Below are 19,528 nucleotides of genomic sequence, written 5' to 3'. Positions count from 1 at the left end.
TAGTTTTCTCTTTATATTTTCTCTGATCTCTATTTTTCTTCCAACTTGGATAAATGGGATTTCTTCTGCTCTATTCATTTTGGAACAAGTTTTTTGGTGAAAAAAAAAACAAACAAACAAATCTTGGAGATAAAGCTTGGAGGTCTTCTTTTTATTTCCAAGTGATTAAAAAAGTCAGAGGCCAAAGCCATAAAAGGAACAGAATACTTTGCTCTGATCTGGTTTGGGAGTTAGCTGTTTGAAAAGTTTCCAAAGTGTTTAACTACTCTCTAGTCCTTCTGGGGCGATTTGGCAAGTAATCAAATATGACGGAAGAGTGAGGAATTGAGAATGACCACTAGGTTGGGAGCTTTGTTGGCCAGGAGGACAGAGGTGCCCTCAGTAGAAAGAAGTTAGGAGTCTGGGAAAGCCTGGGGAGAGAAGGTAATGAGTTCATTTTTTGAACACATTGAGTTTATAACATCTTTAAGACATTTAGTTCAAGATGTCCAACAGTCAGTTGAAGATGTGAGAATGGAGGTCCAAAGAGAGGTTAAGGTTGGACAAATAATCTGAGAACATTTGCATTGGAAGGACAATAATTGGCTCCAAGTGAAAGTATATAGACAGCCTTGGGGGACATTCATAGTTAGTAAAACTATTGTCATGAAGAAACAGGCTCACTTTTGACCCAACTGAGGCCTTGAGAGGTTAGATGACTTGCCCCAGGTCACATGAACAGTAAGTGGCAAATTTGTGATTCCCATCCAGATCCCACATCCTTGAAAGAAGAACACTCTAATTAATGAGGCAATAATACTTGAGGGAATACTTTGGAAGCAGACACAGATAGATCAAGGAGTTGGAAGTGATAATAAAGTCTTGGAGGCTTTGTCAAGGAGATGATGGGGAAGCCTCTTCCATTAGGAGCCTGATAATGGATTTTGTCTACCTTCCAAAGATCAGTCTAGATTCTGGGCAGTTTGTTACCAACAGTGTGACCAAGAGGCAATAGATTTTCTTTTGACATTGGCTATTCAGTAAAACCATGTACAAAACCATGAGTAGACTATGAATGTCTTTTGGTCTCCACTATGCATTAAAACTATCTACATAGGGGCTGCAATCTGCATTAGGAAAATAAGTATGCACACCAATAAAATAAAGGAACCCTAAAGTATGGAATTAATAAGATTTAGACAATGAATAATTTATGCCTATTGGTTTTCAATTGGATGGAAGATGTGAGTGAAAAGTACTTGCTTAAATGTTCTGAAGGGAGTTCATTTTGAATATGAAAATTCATATTATAAAACTGCATATATAGTTATCATTAGGTATTTTCCCAATGATTGATCAGTTTAATGATGAAATAAATATTTATCTAATCTTTGGGGAAAGATATAGAAGATACAAATCACTATACATTTACCCAAAAAAAAATCAGTTTAATAAAAGAATACATAGTTACAAATGCATGCAACAATACTTTCTCATGAATACTCTAAAGAACTACATATATAATATAAAATTCAACTTTATAACAAGACACCAAATGTGAAAAATTTATTTGTGGACCATGTTGAACTTGTCACTTTTAGGGCAAACTGGAATTCCTCATTGAGTCCCCAAGTGGAGGAAGACCCTAAAAATGTAGCAGAAGCCCTTCTACACACTGGTTTTAGTAGTCTAGTTTGTGCAGAGATGTTTCCACTAGATACCTAGAGTGCACTTTGCAGGAAGAGACTTTTCACTTAGTCAGCTTTCTGACCTTCTGCAGTTCTTCAATAGGCTTCCACTTTTGATTAATTGTGATAAGCTACAAAAAACACACACCGAAAACATTATTTCAGAAACAGAAACTCTAAAAGGAGAAATTAATTTTTTTCAATCAACACTATATATTGAGTTTACTTTATGCCAGGCATTGTATTAAGCACTAGCAAAGAAAAGTAAATCATTTTCAAAAATGAAATCCAGTTGGCAGCTTAATAAATGTTGATTGAGGGGGCAGCTGAGTGGCTCAGTATTTGTAATAATCTGAAGCTTGCAAAAAGAAATTACCCATAATGAACCCTGACTGCAAGAGGAAATAAGGACATCTGAAAAAGACCTCAAGGTATTTTTGGAAGAACAGAGAAAGTCTGAAGGTTCAATGCTTGGGATAGGTACAGTAATGCTAGGAGCTGACCAAAATTTGAACACAAAGCATCTTTTGTACTTTTCTGTACAAATCATCTTGGGGGGGGGGGGGCAGCTGGGTGGCTCAGTGAATTGAGAGTCAGGCCCAGAGACGGGAGGTCCTGGGTTCAAATATGACCTCAGACACTTCCCAGCTGTGTGACCCTGGGCAAGTCACTTGACTCCCATTGCCTAGCCCTTACTACTCTTCTGCCTTAGAACCAATACCCAGAATTGATTCTATGATGGAAGATAAGGGTTTTAAAAAAAATCTTGAAACTGCAAAAGATTGAAGAAAAATGGACCAGAGGTAGATGTTGGAATGGTAAATACTTCAAAATGGAGTAAAGTCATTGGTCATAAAGTCATAAAGTCAAACCCCTTTGGCAGTCTGGTGATGTCTATGGATCCCTTTAAATATAGAAAATAAAATACAATGGATAACAAATGAAAAACTGCCATACAGGTCTCCACCCTTCTGTGTCTGTCACTCATTTCCTTCTCTGAAGGGATTACCAAATCCCAGGACTAGACTTCCACAAGACATTCTCATCTAGTATCTCACTATATCCTTGTGGACAGAAGAGAAATGTGGGAGAGATGGTGGTAGAATTTGGTAGTGTGACAGCTGGCTGAGTGATCCCAAGCAAATTTAATTGGATTAATTATCAACCTGGGGAGTTTTCAAGTGACCTGCCACAAAGCTCTCCATCCTCTACTATCCACATCTTTACCATCCATGGGCAAAGATGAGAACATAAAAGGCATGCTAACCCAATTAGAATAACAAAGCAGGGAGAGATAACTCATTTGATAGGACTGAATTAGTATTTATCAATGATTTGAACAAGATGAAAGTTAATAGGACAAACATGTAAAATCTAGCACTTCAATCTAGGCTCCAATGATGAAAGAGACCATCTAAAATGTTCATAGGAGGGGGCAGCTGAGTGACTGTATGGATTGAGAGTCGGGCCTAGAGATGGGAATTCTTGAGTTTAAATCTGGCCTCAGACACTTCCCAGCTGTGTGACCCTGGGCGAATCACAACCCCCATTGCCTAGCCCTTACCGCTCTTCTGCCTTGGAACCAATACATGATATTGGTTCTAAGATGGAAGATGAGGGTTTTAAAAAATAAATTAATAAAATAAAATTTTTATATGAAAAAGGGCCAAATTTTAATTTAGAAACTTTTTTTTATTAACTAGATTTTATTTTAACCCTTATCTTTCATCTTAGACTCAATATTACATATTAGCTTCAAGGCAGAAGAACAGTATGAGCTAGGCAAGGGAGTTAAGTGACTTGCCCAGAGTCATACAAGAAGGGAATATCTGAGACCATATTTGAACTCAGGACCTCCTGTTTCTAAATCTGGCTCTCAATCTACTGAACCACCTAGCTGCCCAATTTAGAAACCTAAGGAATCAGTATAATATAACTGCCAGAAAAGCAAATACACCAAAATCGGCATAGTATTGAGAAACTATCATATTAGAAATGGAACCATAAGTTAGTGCAATCTTTCTGAGCCACAAATTGGCAGTTTGTAATGAGATAGAATATGTTTTCATGAAAGTGGGAGGATTTTATAAAGCGAAAAAAATCGATATAATAAAATTTCAGCAAATATTTTGAAATATGATCTTCAATGCATTGTAAGGGGCAGTGAGGTGGCACAGTGGATAGGTGTGGAGTTGGGATGATCTAGGGTCAACTCTAGTCTTGGAAACTTCCTAACTATGTAACACTGACCCTGGACAAGTTACTTAATTCCAGTTGCCTAGCCCTTGTCACTCTTCTGTCTTAGAATTGTTATTAAGATATACAGTAAGGGTTTTAAAAAATCCATTAGGGGTAATTAAATGACTCATTGAGAGCCTAGAAAAGTTGATCCTGGGTTCAAATGTGGCCACAGATAACTCTCTAGCATGTGACTTTGGGCAAGTCACTTAACCCTCATTGCCTAGTCCTTATGGATCTTCTGCTTTAGAATCAATATGTATTGATTAAGATGGAAGGTAAGAGTTATTTTTTTTTTAAGTGTAACTATTTGATTCTTTCCTTGGCCACTCTCCTGGAATAATTAATGAATACTCTCCCTTCTGATCAAATCTCAACCCTTTCTGAATAAATGTTGATGCTCCCCATTGAATGGAATAATGGGCACTTCCCTTGAGAATGAAGATGACCAGTTGCTTCTAGGGATGGAGAATAAAAATGAGCTTAGAAAAGTGAATAACCAGTGGGTGAGGTGAAGTGAGTCAACTGTTCCAAGCTTGACTACCACTTTTAATTCATTTCTCAAAGCAAAATCTTTTGTCTTTTCACTAACCTACCCTAAGGAAACAAATCTGGAAAGAATTTTCAGACCAAAAACTGTCAGTGAACTACATAACATTTCTAGGGAAACTGAAAAAGCAGATTTTTAATATGCTTCCTCAAGTCAAAAAGCAATTAAATCTGAAAGTTGGAAAATCCGTGTCATGAAGGAAGCTTTTGGTTCTTACAATAGTTCAGATTTTCGTCTCAAAAATGGGAAATTTAATGGAAAGAAAAGACTTGGATGGAGAGAGCATATTTGTTCTCCACATTCTGAAGAGATGTCACCAGAAGAGGAATCAGACAATTCTTATATCACTAAACTTTATAGTAGAATAGCCAGAAACATGGACACACAGATTTAGGTTTCATGTAAAGAAGAACTTTTGTTATTCAGCATTAATACAGATTGTGTGGGTGTGAAATAGTGAGCTCCCTACCCCACAAAGTATTCAAGGACAATGAAAAAGAGAAGCTCTAGAGATGATTTCTAAATTAGGTTCGAATTTGGACTACATGGCAATTTGGGTCTCTTCTAACGCTACAGATGTCATTTTCATTCACTCAGATATCAATATTTCCCTGTTTGGTAGGTATAACTATTTTGTCTTATTCACTACCTGGCATAAGAGGGTTATAAATGAAGCATGGTTTTCCTATATGCCCATTCTGATGTCCAACAAAGTATTTTTTAAAATTTTGAAAACAAATTATAAAATCAAGTTTTCACAATATCCTTAAACCATATGTGGACATCATACTTTTTTACAGATAACCAAATTCTGCCAACAGTGGCTCCTAGACTTTCAATTTCCATTATTGCTGTATGTTGGGTTTAATGTTATTATTACATGCATTTATTAACTCCATTTGCTTAGAAGAATGACTCTCATTTCATCTTAAATATGTTACATGACAGGATATTTTATCAGTACCTTTTGAGGATGGTTAGGATTTACATTTTCCCATGGTTCTGGATTTTGTCTCCTGTTAAGACTAAAAAGAATTATAATATTAATTAGATAACATTGTGACAATCAATCAGTTAGTACTTATTAACTGCCTACTGTGTGCCAGACATTAAGCTAAGTACTTGTGATAGAAAAGAAAGCCACAGACCGTCCCTGCCTACAAGGAGCTTGTGATCCAATGATACCATAACTTCAAGACTGAAATTTCAAAACTAAGTCCCTCAAATGGAAAAGGACCTGTTTGTCCAAAAATATTTGTAACTGCACTTTTTGTGGTGGCAAAAAATTGGAAACTAAAGGGATGTCCCTTAATTGGGGAATAACTGAACAAACTGTGGTATATAACGTTGATGGAATACTATTGTGCTAGAAGAAATGATGAACAGGATGATTTCAGAAAGAAATGGAAAAGACCTACATGAACTGATGCAGAGTGAAATAACAGGAGAACATTGTAGACAATTAACTGAAATATTGTAGCAATGATCCAGGACCATTCTGAGGAATTTATGACAAAGAATGCTCTCCATCTCCAGAAAAAGAACTACGGGAGTCAGAATGCAGATGAAAACATGTAATTGTTCACTTGTATATTTGGATATATGTTTTGGGGTTTGGGTTTTATAAAATTATTCACTTATAAAAATGAATAATAAGGAAATATGTTTTGTGTAATAATATATGTACAACCCCCCAAAAAAATTTTAAGTGAGAAAAAAAAAAGCACAACCCAAAGGCATGGGGAATAGCCATCAGGTTACTGTCTATTCTTTATAACTCTAGTTTCATAGATCAGACTTTGGGTCAAGAAGGATCAGGAACTTGAAAGAACTTTGGGTATTAGGTTTACAAATTTAGATTCAAGGGCAGCTAGTTGGCTCAGTAGATAGAGAGCCAAGCCTAGAGATGGGAGGTCCTAGGTTTGAATCTAGCCTCACTCTCTAGCTGTGTGACCCTGGGAAAGTAACTTAACCCCCTTTGTTTACCCTTACCACTCTTCTGCCTTAAAACCCATACATAGTGTTGATTATAAGATGGAAGGGTTTTGTTATAAATAAAATTAATCTTGGAGACATTATACTAAATTTATTAGTCAAGAGAAAGAAAGAAAAATAAGGGTACCAGCCTAACTACCCACAAATCTCTTCTGCTTCATTGGCTCCTAGATTCCCACCACCCTGGTCCATTTCTCTATTGGCAGCACTGAGGATTAACTAACCACATGGCCAGCTAAGGATCAGGTCTGAGTTCTGGAAGGGACTGGAGCCAGCCCTGCATGGTCCCTGCTAGCCCAGTTCTATACCACCCCATGCTGCATTGCTTGCCAGATATGGTTTACATAGATAAGCACCTGGACAGCTTGCCAGCAAGAAAGATTTTTCCACAAGCAAAAAGATGGCAGAGCCCCAGCCTGCTTCATGTGCTGGCTTTTTAAGCTCAATCTAAACCCTTCCTCTAAGTTTTTTCTAATTGGCCAGGGTTTCACATCAGTCCCTACACATCACAGTCCTTGGCTTCCACCAGTCAGGAATCTCATCCACCATGCTGGCAAATTAAGACACATGACTGTGACGTCCCATTTAGTGAGGTGGGGTGATCCTCCTAAAAATTTAATTCCCACAGTTAAAAAAAAAAGGTTGCAGCCTGAACAGACAGCTGGGAATTCAAACCAAGCACTGACTAGCTTCGAGAACACAATGAAGGGAAAGAGGTATGAATGGATGTGCAAAAACCTAAGCATACAAATAGAAATATAAGACAATCCCAGACAATACACATAAGAAAACTGGACAACTTTTCCCAATCCAGAAATCAACCCAATTCCAACTGATAGCTGCTTTCCAATTATATCCCCATTTTACTTACATCACATCGGGTTTGGCAAGGGTATAAAAGGATATGCCAACTGCTCCACATCCTGCCATACTCACAAATGCAATCAAAGGAATAAGCTAATGGATAAAAATTTGAAAGGAAACATCTTTAGGTGACCCTCTAAAATATTAAATGATACCGAAAATGCTTTTACTTTTAATATCTGCTTATTGGATTAATGTGAAAAAGGCCAATACTTACTTCTTTCCTTTTCATCAAGAATTGAACAAAGTTCATGATGGTGGCTTTGGGGGTAGTAGCCTAGAAAAAAGAAACTCATTTTGGATCAACTAAAAAAAGCATGACTTTTGAAATCTCTGAATGCCTTGGTTCTCAGTATTATCATTCTTTATTGAATTTGTTTCTTACTAAAATATGTAGTTTTGAGACTTTTTTCTGACAGTATTATGTAATTTTTTTTAGAGTGGGTAGATGGGAGTGTCACTTGTATGCTACTGTACAGCTGACATGTATTTTGTCTATTCTTTATTATCTTAGTAGTTTCATGCTATCTATGTACCATAACCAACCTATTGCCTGTGAGAAACTTATAAGATAATGTATTTACAGTCATTGTTACAAGTTTATAATGTACTTTTCTATCTTGTTTTGTATGTATGTTATATAACATTCAAAAAGAATTTTTTTTCCTGATTGAGAAAAGGATACAAAATGCAAAACCCACAATTTTGATAACAGAAAATTGCCAATTGTTTTGCAGTACTTTATTATATTGAGAGTGTTTTCTTTCTTGGGCTTTTAGTTAGCTACTGAATGAATACTGTGACAAGGAAATAACTTTAAAAGACTGATATATATTAATTTAAGGTCGCCAAGGAATTCAGCTATGTAATTCCTAAATGAAAACTCAAGTCAGCCGTCAGCCTTTTATAGAGTTTAATTACAAACAGGAGGAAGAAAGGAATTAGAGATAGAGAGAGAGAGGGAGAGAGAAAGGGGAGAGAAGGGAATAGGGCTTAAATACCCCTTCTGTTTAGGCTGGGCCAAAAGGCCCAAGCCCTTAGATAGCTGGGGCAAAGAAAGGAGATCAGTCCCTATTACTCACGTGACCAAAATGGAGAAACAGTCTCAGAGGCCCCCACCTTCAGCTTCCTTCAGAGCAAGCTTCTCAGAGCACCTCTCCAACCACTCAGAGCCAAAACTCTCCAACCCCCCCCTCAGTCCTCAGACCCCCCTATCTTTAAGGAAACCATCCAAGTTCCCTCCCCTCAGTTCTCCCATCTACCAATCACTGTCCATGTCTTCCCTGTGCCAATGGTGGCTCTACCTTAACCCAGGACCGCCCAGAGATCTGTGGCTTTGCACATGTCTGTTGAAGGTCATATTCTCAAATAATTAAATCTTGATCTTTTGCTACAGCCCTTCCTAAATCCTGTTACCCTGAGTAGGGTAGAGATTGGAATAATTAAATTTTGATCTATGCTGCAGCCCTTCCTAAATCCTGTTAGGACTGAGTGGGGTGGAAATTGTATTTTCCAAGACCTGGTTCTGTCATTCCAAGTATCTCTATTGTATCAATTCTAAAATCAATCATGACTCAAAGAAATTCCTGTTCTATGCTTAAGTATAGGTCAAAGCCCTTTCCATTGTTCAGCAAAAGGTTTCTGTCCTAAAGTAATCTTAAGAAGGGAGGAGGAGGAACCTCCCATGCCAATGGGGTTCACATTCCAATAGACTATCAGTAAGAAATTTTCCAAGTATGAAATTTCCCAATGGTGAAATTTCCAACATTTATAAGTCTAAGAAATTTTAAGGTTTACAATACATTAGACACATTCGGGTTTTAGTTGGGATTTTACATAGCTTGCATTTTAATTCTTTGATTCTTTGCTGTTTCTATCAACGCATAGCATTATTTTAATAAATGTTATAATGCCAACCTAAAAAAAAAAAGAAACACAGCTATTGGTCTGACAAGTCATTAATGTTTTCAAATAAGTGCCTGCCTTCAGCTCTAGGAAAATGCAAGTCTCTACTTCAAAGCACTCATGCACAACACCACCCTGCAAAACCTCAAAGAAAGAGAATAATATAAGAATTTCCAGTTGCTGCAGAGAATGGGTTAAGAGATCCAACATTTCAAGGAAACAAGTTCCCTTACTAGTGAGGACTATCTAGTGAATGAGACCTGACTTGCTAAAACTCAGAACTGGATCCTGGATGCTACCTCTAAATCTTATATTCTGAAGATGACTCTTCAGAAAGAGCCCTGTCACTGCCCAAGTCCTGGAGCTAAGTATTGGTCACTCAATTTCATTTCTTAAACACACCATATTTCCCTCACCCTGAACTCACTTTCTTTAGGTTTGAGTCTGGGGAGCTACTCGATGGACTAAGTTTAAGACTAATTATTGGAGATGGAGAGAGCACATAGTCCTGGTGCCACTTGCCAGACATTGAATTATGCCAGTTAAGCCAAAACCTAGTTCAAGGTTCTGTAAGCCAAGGATTGCTTTTCCCTCAAACACTCTTCCCTCCTTTGTGGTTCCCACATCCCCACCCTGACATAGCCCAGCTTTCCAGAGCTGCCCTTCAGGGTCAGGTAGCTTCTGGAATGAATTTAAAGAATCCTCCATGTGGCAGCAGGAAAATGAGAAGTGTTGTATTACATTTTGGATGACAGGAAAAGTGGATGATTTGGTTAGATGGTGCACCACGTTTTTGGTTTGCGTGTGTATGTGGGCTAACGAGTTAGCAAACACTTATAGGACCAGTAGCTAACCTTTAAAATCCTTTACAAAGAGGTTTAGAAATCTTGTGAAATTGAGTTCCAGCACTACTACTTTACATGAGGGGGAACTGAAGTTCAGAAAGATGAAGTGATTTGTGGGAAGATATTTGCAAAAAGATCATAGCCAAATATGACCAAAAACTGAGAAATGTTGGAGGAGATGTGGGAAAATTGGTGCACTAATACCCTGTTAAAGGAACTGTGAACTAATATAACCATTCTGGAGAGCAATATGGAACCACACCCAGAGGGCCACATAACTATGCAACCATACCCTTTGACCTCTACTGAGTCTGTACCCCAAAGAGATCAGAGTTAAGGGGAAAGGACCTACCTGTACAAAAATATTTTTAGCAGCTCTTTTTGTAATGGCAAAGAATTGGAAACTGAAGAGTTATTCATCACTTGGGGAATGAATAAACAAGTTATAATATTTGGTTGTAAAGGAATACTATTGACTGATGAGATGGGAAAAACCTGGAAAGACTTATATGAACTGTTGTAAAATGAAGTGAGCAGAACCAGAACAATATACACAATTTCAACCTTGAAAAACACATAACCACCAAAGTATGGTAGTTAAAAAAAACAAGTCTTTAATCAGGACAAGGAAGACAATGCTCAGATTCAGACACCACAGTCAAGTGCTAGAATAGTACAACAGAGTCAAAGTTCTGGGACTCTGGAACAATGTCTCCAGGAAAAAACCCACCAAAGGAGATTTTCCAATGAGCTGAAGAATTTGGGGGGTCTTATGTACACTTTTGGAAATACAGGATGGCAATTGATAGGCTTTATAATGGACACAAGGGAAGGAGGAGGAGTCCAGCTAGGGGCTGGACTTATTTGGGAGAGGGAGATGCTTTACAATGGATACAAGGAAAGGATGAGTCCAGCCCTGGACTGCTGGAGAGAGGTCTCTGATACAATGGGAGAAACTTCCAAGACAAAAGGGTACTTAAGATTTGATTATATCTATTAATTCTATCTAAGCTGAGTTCATTAGGTGCTTGAAGGTTTCATATTCTAAGACTAGGTCAGTCTGAGACTTCCCTTAGACAAGTTCCCAAGGCACAGGGGCAAACTTGGGAAGTTCCATAAACAAAGTTGACAGGGGTAATAGAACTATCATACCATGATCAACTGTGAGAACTAAATCATTATCAGCAAAGTAAGTTTCCACAAGGGACTCATGATGAGAAATGTTATCCATAGCCAAAGAAGGAATTATTGAAGTCTGATTGCAGATCAAAGCATGCCATCTTCTATTTTATTTCCTTCATGCATTTTTTATTGTATGTGTGATATGTCTTTATCATAACACGAGGAATATGAAAATATGTATTGCATGTGTCAACTGTGTTTATGGAACCATGTTTGCTCCTGTGCCTTAGGAACTTGCCTTAAGGGAAGCCCCAGACTGACCTTGTCTTAAATTGAACTATAAACTTTAAGCACACAATCTCAGTTTAGATAGAATTAATAGATATAATCAAATCTTAAGTACCCTTTTGTCTTAGAAGTTTCTCCCATTGTGTCAAAGGCCTCTACCAGGTAGCCCAGACCCTGGCTGGAATCATTCTTTCCTTGTGTCCATTGTAAGGCCAATCAATTAAATCTCCTTATCCTTTATTTCCCAAAAGATATATAAGATCCCAAATTCTTCAGTCCATTAGAAAATCCCCTTGGGCAGGACTTTTTTTCCCAGAGACATTGTTCCCAGAGTCTCAGCTTTGACTCTGTGTAGTATCTAGTGCTTGACTCTAGTGTAGTGGCCCATCAGAGTATTTTGCCTTCCTTGTCCCGATTAAAGACTAGTTCTTTCTAACTATTGTGTAATTAGAATCTGTTACTCTAAAAACTAGAATTCCCAGCACCCCACTCTCCTCACATTACATGCTGAGGTACGGAGGATATAAATTTTGTGTAACCCGACCTCCTGCTCTCTTCTCTTCCTGTTAGGGTTTTGGTGGAGTGGGCTTTTTAAACAGGCAAGGAGAACTTAATTATGTGGTCTTCATTTTGTTAAATAATTAGGTTTTTTAACTTCTATTTCCTTTTTATTCCTTCTACTTTGAGTTATTATTAATAAGCTATAAAATATAATTCTTAGAGTGTTGGATATTAATTTAAGTCCTACATTTATGGGGACCTAGATGGGACTTTGATTAATGATTGTGTCTGATTCCAGGAGAAGGGATCAGTACTATAATGGTTCTTTGTTTTTCCAGATTGACACATGAAAGCACCAGTATAACCTATATCAGACTATTGGGGAAGGAAGGAAGGAAGGAAGAAAAAAACCTGAAACTTAAAATGTCAGAAAACAAGGGTCAAAAATTGTTTCAACAAGCAACTAAAAATAAATTAAAAAATTCACAACCAATTATTCCTGATTGCAATTTAGCAAAATGGAAAAAAAAAATAACAAAGTCTGATAAAAGCATGCAATTATACTGATTGGGTCTACTACAAATTTATGTTATATAACCTTAACTGGGCTCTAACTGTTGCTAGGTAATCCTACTATATTTCTCTAATCAATTTACTATCCAACCCTATTAAGTCTCTTCCAAATCTTTTCATCCTCCCTCAAATCTCCCATGGGTCTACTTCCCTCTACTCTCTTAGTTGATCATCTTATATTTTACAGAAAAAGTTGAGGCTCTTTTCCATGAGCTCCCTCTTCTCCCTTTTTCCTCATCTGTCTTTCAGATGCCTTCTACCAATATCTCCTCCTTTACTCCTATCTCACATGATTAGAGGACTTTACTCCTTACCAAGGCTCACCCCTCTCTACCTGCTCAAGAGAGCCCATTCCATCCTATCTCCACCAACAGATGGGCCCCTCTCTCCTCTCCTCTGTTACTTATCTCCTTCCTTCCTTCCTTCCTTCCTTCCTTCCTTCCTTCCTTCCTTCCTTCCTTCCTTCCTTCCTTCCTTCCTTCCTTCCTTCCTTCATCCTTCACTCCCTCTCTTTCTCTTCTCTCTCTGTCTCTGTCTCTGTCTCTGTCTTTGTCTCTCTGTCTCTTTCTCTTTGTCTCTCCCTCTGCCTCTGGCTCTCTGTCACTGTCTCTATTTGTCTCTGTCTCTCTCCCTTTCTTCTTTAAAAAAATAAAAAAGCTCTTACTTTCTGTCTTGGAAACAACTCTAAGACAGAAGGGCAAGGGTTGGCAATCAAGGTTAAGTGACTTGTCCAAAGTCACATAGCTAGGAAGTTAGCTAGACTAAATTTAAAAATAGGAGCTTTCCATTCCAGGTCTGGTGCTTTATCCAATGGGCCACATAAATGTCTCCTCCCTGTTTCATTTGAACCCATGTTTTCCTAACTCCAGATCAAGTTATAATTTTTATGTGTTCTATTGATTTCATTGGCCTAAGGCAGTGATGTTGAACCTTTTAGAGATTGTGTGCTATGCCCTGCCACCATCCTTACCCCTTTATCCCACACAAGGGAGGGAAGAAGCGCTCCCATTGGGTTGCTAGGCAGAGAGGCAAGTGAAGTGAGGAATGTCCTCAGGAAGTGTAGAGAGGAGGAGGGGAGTGGCCCCAGTGCTCCCCTCCTTTGCCCTGCCACCTGTGAGCTACCCATCTTATCCCTTGTGCACTCCCATTGGGTTACTGGGCAGAGGGACAGGGAGGAGGCACAGTGGAGAGGGGAGGGGAGAACTCTGCCTTCCTAGTAACAAACTTTGGAGTGGGGGGGAGCGGAGAGGGCCCGCTCATGTGCCCACAGAACATTCTGCATGCCATCTTTGGCACCCATGCCATAGGTTCACCATCATGGACCTAAGGGAACCTAACCAGTGCTCTCTGCCTGTGGCACTGATTAAGTGACTTGTCCAGGGTCGCACAACCAGAGGTTGGATTTGAATCTTTGTCTTGCTGAGTATAAGACTTGGTCTCCCTTCACTCTGACATGCCACCTCTCTTTACAATCACAAGGCCTTTAAATCAGCTGATAGTGTATGCAGGTGGCAATAGGAATATATTGGGTTGGTTGGATGGTTGGTTGTTGCCTTTTGTACTCAAAGAAGACCAAAATGATGCCACTGGATCACTGATGTCTTTTGACTTGTGCATAAATTGGATTTAAATCAGGCCAATTATACAAAGTCACTAGCCTCACTCTCTTCCAGAGCCATCCAAGTCCAGTGACAAGACTGGTGATTCTTGGAATGCAGTAGATGGCCTTGGTTTCTTCCATGTCTAATCAAGTTCTAATCCCTCCACAGTGCCTGCTTCTGCCTCTGCCTCCTTCATAGCTATTAGAAACAAATTGTTCTCAGCTGCTCCTTCCACCAGGAGAAGACTTTGCATGAATGGGGTAGACATCCCCCTAATTCACAGATGGGTTGGAGGCCTATTAGTTACCCTCAACCTGGTTTTCCCGAGTATTGTCACTGCATATGCTATTAGGCAATATCCACATAGAGAATGAATGTTTGGTTTGAGGTCATTTGTTGGATTTCAGGAGGAGTCACCTTCCTGAATTCAAATCCAGCCTCAGTTACTAACTCTGTGACTCTGGGCAAGTCACTTAATCATATTTGCCTCAGTTTCCCCACCTGTCAAATGAGTTGGAGAAGGCAATGGAAAACCACTCCAGTATCTTTGCCAAGAAAATCCCAAATGGCATCAAAGAGTTGGGCATGACTAAAAAGACTGAACAAATGCTATAAAAATGTAGGCAGGACTAGAGCTTTCAGTGACCCAAAGGCTAACTGGCCTATTTACCAGGCAGGATGCTCCATTTAAGCAGTTTCCCCTTTGTCATAAATCCTCAAGTTTCTGATCTTTATACTACTTGCCAAGCTCATTTTACTTTGATTGTCCCTAGAGCTAAGCCTATAAACTAAGCACATACCATATAGCCTAAGACAAAGTACAATGAATCATCTTAAATAGCAGCATAGTACTGGGTTCAAGTACCATCTCTGCCATTTACTATCTGTGTGAACCCTTCTTCCTGCCCTTTATCAGTAAGAAGGAAGATAATGATTTGGGCAAATCACTTCCCTTGTGGGGGGCCTCAGTTTGCTCATCTCTAAAATGAGGGGGTTATACAAGATGACCTCTAAGGTCCCTTCTGCATCTAAAATCTATGATCTATTAAGTACTTCAAGGTTTCCTATGAAATTTGTCAAATGTCCTTATCAAATAGTAGTCCAAGACATGAAAACACTCATATTTGAGCCTACTTATTCAGAGGGAATAGTAAGAAAATTCTTGGGCTGTATAAAAATGCCAAAGAAAAATGTTTACAAATAAGTCTTTTTAGAGGCAGCTAGGTGGCTCAGTGGACAGTGTCAGGACTGGAGTTGGGGGGACTTGGATTCAAATCTGGTCTTAGACATGCCCTAGCTGGGTGATGCTGGGCAAGTCATTTAATCCCAACTCTTCTAGCCCTTGTGGCTCTTCTACCTTAGAACCAATATTTATTATTGTTTCAAGGACGGAGGGTAGGGGTTTAAAAAACAAAAGTCTTTTTCTTTTTCCCACCAGGCTAGATACTCCTTTGGATTTCCCCAATGTTCTTCCAAGAACCTCATCCTCCTAGAAGATGACACAAGCCTTGTTATTCCCACATCATCATTATATTCCTCCCTCCTGAGTAGAGGGCAGGAAGAAGGGCTCTTTCCAGAGCCTTCATTTAAGGCTGTTGCCCAAGACAGCCATTTCTTTACTTCCTACCCAGCTATCCTCTTTGGGGTTTTTTCATCCTGCCTCACTGCCCCACCTCCATATTGGGTATCCCTTTCCACCATTTTCAGCTTCTATCTGTTTTCTTCTCCAGTTAGATTGTAAGTGCCTTGAAGGCAAGGGCTCTTTTTTTCTTTTCACATATGTATCCCGCCATAGCTTAGCCCTGCATCTGGCACAGAGTAGGCCCTTAATATATGCTTATGGGCTGATTAACGAGATCTATTTCCATCCCTGTTTGTAACATAAGGAAGATAGGCATCAGTCACCCATTTATTTGCCATCTGAACACAGGCCTAGCTGGTTTTGGAGAGGCTTAAAATGGATACTCTGTGTTTTCATTTTTGGTCATAGCCAAGAAGATCAAGGCAGAGAACTAACTGTCATAAAAGAGTGGTTACAAAGTTGGTCTTGGAATCAGGAAGACCCTGGGTTCAAGTCCTGTCTCTGACCAAATACTACTGTGTAATGCTGGACAAGTCACTTAACCCTCTTATTACCCTCAGGAAGCTCTCCAAGACTGTGTGTTATTGAGGAGTTGCTAGTCCACTTGGGCAAGGGGTGTTCCATACTGGGAACTCCCCATGCTGATCAAAGATCTAGCTTAAGGTGTAAGGTGTGGGAAGCTAGGGGGCACCATGGATAGAGGGCTAGAGTCAGGAAGACCTGAGTTCAAATCTAGATTAGGTCACTTCAGGTGTATCAGGGTGTGTCACTGAACCCCCTTGGCCTCAGCTTGTTCACCTCTAAAATGAACTGGAGAAGGAAACGTCAAACCACTCCAGTATCTTTGTGCAGAAAGTCCTACATGGGATCATGGAGAGCCACCCTCATGTGGGAAGGGGCATTTTCTGCCTCACTTAGGGGAATTCCTATGTCAAGTAAATCAGAAATTTTAAGTGTATTGACTAAAAAGAAAAAAAATGAAGGTAAGAACCAGAATATTTACATGGAGACATACACACGTGCGTGCGCGCGTGCACACACACACACACACACACACACACACACACACACACACACCCCTTCAAAAGACAGAGATTCCAAGATGGTACTCCGCAAGGCCAGGCCTCCATCCTACCCAGTCCTTTGAGGGGAGAAGATGCCTCAAGTCACACCACACCAGGAAGGCCTGATGGCAGCTCTCCAAGTCCACAGTCCACCACCTTGGTCGCCCTCTCCAGGTTCCTCAGGGCTACTGCAGGCCCAAAGTCATCTCAGCCAGGTCCCGCCTTTCGGAAGCTCTCACTGGCTAGGGCCAGGCAGGATGGAGCCTCCTGAGAGAGTGCCAGTGCTGTCAGTCAAATGACTACCCATGAGCCACTGGGAGACCTTTCTTTCACTCTTTCCCATCACCAACTGTCAGAAACTTCTAGAACCTTCCCGCCTCCCCTCCCAAGTGGACCTCCCGAACTGTTTGTGCTGCTGCAGGGAAGGAGATAAGAGGGATTCATTCCATGTCCCTTTGCCCAACCCTATTTCCAATTTAAATGTTTAATTCCCTCTCAATCCTCTCTCCGGGGGTCAGGGCCTAGAAGAATTAATCTGCTATCCTCTGGCAGGCTTGAACTTCAACATGCTTGCAGTGAATTGATCAAAATAAGAGAAGACATAGGAACTTAGAAAACTAGAACTCACCCTTCCTTTCCCTCCCACTTCCTTCCAGTGCTTAGCAGAATGCCTGACCCATTAGAGACCCACAGTAAATGATTGCCAGGTAGCCCAGTGGGTGGAGAGCCAAGCTTGGATTTGGGAGAACCGAGGTTCAGATCTGACCTCAGATTCTGCCTATCTGCATGACCTGGTCTAGTCATGTAACCCCAATTGCCCAGCCCTGACTGCTCTTCTGCCTTAGAACCGTGTATTGAGCCATGAAATGATGTATTTATTATTCTCCAGCATATATTAGTTAGTATTGGGAATCTTAGATCGGCAACTTCCTATAGAAAATGAGTAAATGTTAGGTGCCCTTCAGAGGGGAGAAACCAATCTCTCCTTATGAAGAGTAGAGAAATCCCCCTCCCCAAGCAGCTTTATATAGATATAGATATAGATATAGATATAGATATAGATATAGATATAGATATAGATAAAGTAAAAAATATTACATATAAATCTTCAATTGTCCTAATTAACAGTTTTGGGTTTTTTTTTTGGTAAATGCACATTGTATTCCACTATACAAAGAAAACAACTTGTCTAACATAACAGAGAACTTAGTCCTGTTAGTGGAATTATTTCAGCTAAACAAGCATTTCCAAATGCCTGCTGCGTGACAGGCACAGTGCCAGGGACTAGGGAAGAAGGTTATTATTTTTAGCAAACTCTTTAAGAAAATTTTTACTAACGCATTAATATTTGGGCAAAGTTATTGCAATGGGTGTGAAAGGCAGACACATACTGTTACAAGCTATAGAAAAACAAATGAATGGAATTTTAACACTCTTTTCTAAGGTGGCCAACCCGCCCCCCACCCCCCCCACCCCCATTTCCCCCTTTTTCATATTATGGGGTCCTAATAGCTCTGACAGTCAGCATTCAAGAGGTAGAGCTGGAAACTTGGAGTTCCAAAGGATCCTGAACCTAAAGTCAATCGTAACTTCCTGTCCCAAATGTTCTGTCTGAAAGACCTTGGCCATGTCTAAACTCTGACTCAACTTAGAAACTCTAAACTAGAGGAATGCTCCCATGAGTTCAAGAACTCTGGGAAACTGAAGGAGGGTAGGCCAAGCTAAAGAAAAATAAAATCTACACAGACATTGTAACCCACACAGGCCACTAAAAGGAAGCATTGTGTTCATTTACTATAAATTTGGAGTTTATTTGGATACCTTTGGACCTTGCTTTGGATCGACCACTCAGAGCAGAGGCCCAGTCCTCTCCCTTTCTTTAATAAAGGCTGTATTTTTTGCTGCTAACAACTTATCAAGTCTCCTATCTGCTCATTAGAGTGACTTTGGGATGCAGACTCCCAAGCTTCCACTCCACACGGAACCAATACATGGTATTGGTTCCAAAAGAGAATTTAGAGTTGGAGAGAGTCTTTGGGGGCTGGTGGACCAGCCCTTCATTTTACAGATGAGGAAACTGAGGTCCAGGGTGGAGGAAGTCACACAGTAGGAAGAAGATAACAGAATTTGAGCACAAAACTTTTGATTCTAGACCCAATTCTTTCCCATTATTCTTCTCCATTACACCATTCAACACTTCAGGAAGAAGGATTTTGTTGGGGTAGTTGTTTGCATCTTTGTTTTAAAATTGGGAAAGATTGGAATATATTTATATGTGACAACTAAGTGGACTTGAAGTTCAAATCTGACTTCTCTTGGACATTTAGCTGTGTGACCATGGGCATGTCACAACCTATTATCTCAGTTTCCTCATCTGTAAAATGAGTTGGAGAAGCAAATGGCAAACCACTGAACCAGAACACCTCAAATAGGGTAATAAAGAATTAGACATGACTGAAAAACAACAAAAACATCAATACATATATTTACGGCTCCAAAGGAAGTAGCTACTACAGTGGGAGCTATTGAAGATGTAGGAAAGAGGAGTAATATTTGATGGACCCAGGTTTAAGAGGGAATATTTTAGAGGAGTTCTTAACCTGAGATTTCTAAACTTGTTTTTAAAAAATATTTTGATAGTGGTGGCATTATGGAGAGAGAGGTCTAGAGTCAGCAAGACCTTACAGTCATCCCTCGCTATATTGTGGCTCATGTATCGAGGCTTTACTGTAT

The 19,528-nt window shown here is 39.7% G+C and overlaps 1 protein-coding gene across 1 annotated transcript; it reads right to left on the bottom strand.

Annotated features, from left to right (window-relative positions):
• Nucleotides 1–1,395: 1,395 nt before the first annotated feature.
• On the bottom strand, nucleotides 1,396–17,132 carry C1H15orf48 (chromosome 1 C15orf48 homolog). Its single transcript, XM_007472498.3, has 5 exons — nucleotides 16,867–17,132; nucleotides 7,532–7,591; nucleotides 7,322–7,407; nucleotides 5,420–5,480; nucleotides 1,396–1,798 (listed from the first exon to the last, which is right to left on the bottom strand). The coding sequence occupies exons 2-5, from the start codon at nucleotides 7,565–7,567 to the stop codon at nucleotides 1,730–1,732; spliced, it is 252 nt and encodes an 83-aa protein (XP_007472560.1). The 5' UTR covers nucleotides 7,568–7,591; nucleotides 16,867–17,132; the 3' UTR covers nucleotides 1,396–1,729.
• Between the last annotated feature and the right edge of the window lie 2,396 nt (nucleotides 17,133–19,528).

Source organism: Monodelphis domestica, chromosome 1 (genome assembly GCF_027887165.1).
Source record: "Monodelphis domestica isolate mMonDom1 chromosome 1, mMonDom1.pri, whole genome shotgun sequence".
Classification (NCBI taxonomy): Eukaryota; Metazoa; Chordata; class Mammalia; order Didelphimorphia; family Didelphidae; genus Monodelphis; species Monodelphis domestica.
Note: the sequence above shows the minus strand (reverse complement) of the source record. Positions and strands in the feature narration are given on the sequence as shown.

Excerpts from the sequence above, each read along its gene's own strand:
- C1H15orf48 (XM_007472498.3), bottom strand. The coding sequence starts at position 7,567 with ATGAACTTTGTTCAATTCTTGATGAAAAGGAAAGAA. Across the intron at positions 5,481-7,321 it reads CTTGCCAAACCCGATGTGAT|TCTTAACAGGAGACAAAATC; the intron begins GTAAGTAAAATG and ends AATTCTTTTTAG. Across the intron at positions 1,799-5,419 it reads ATCCTAACCATCCTCAAAAG|CTTATCACAATTAATCAAAA; the intron begins GTACTGATAAAA and ends TGTTTTTTGTAG.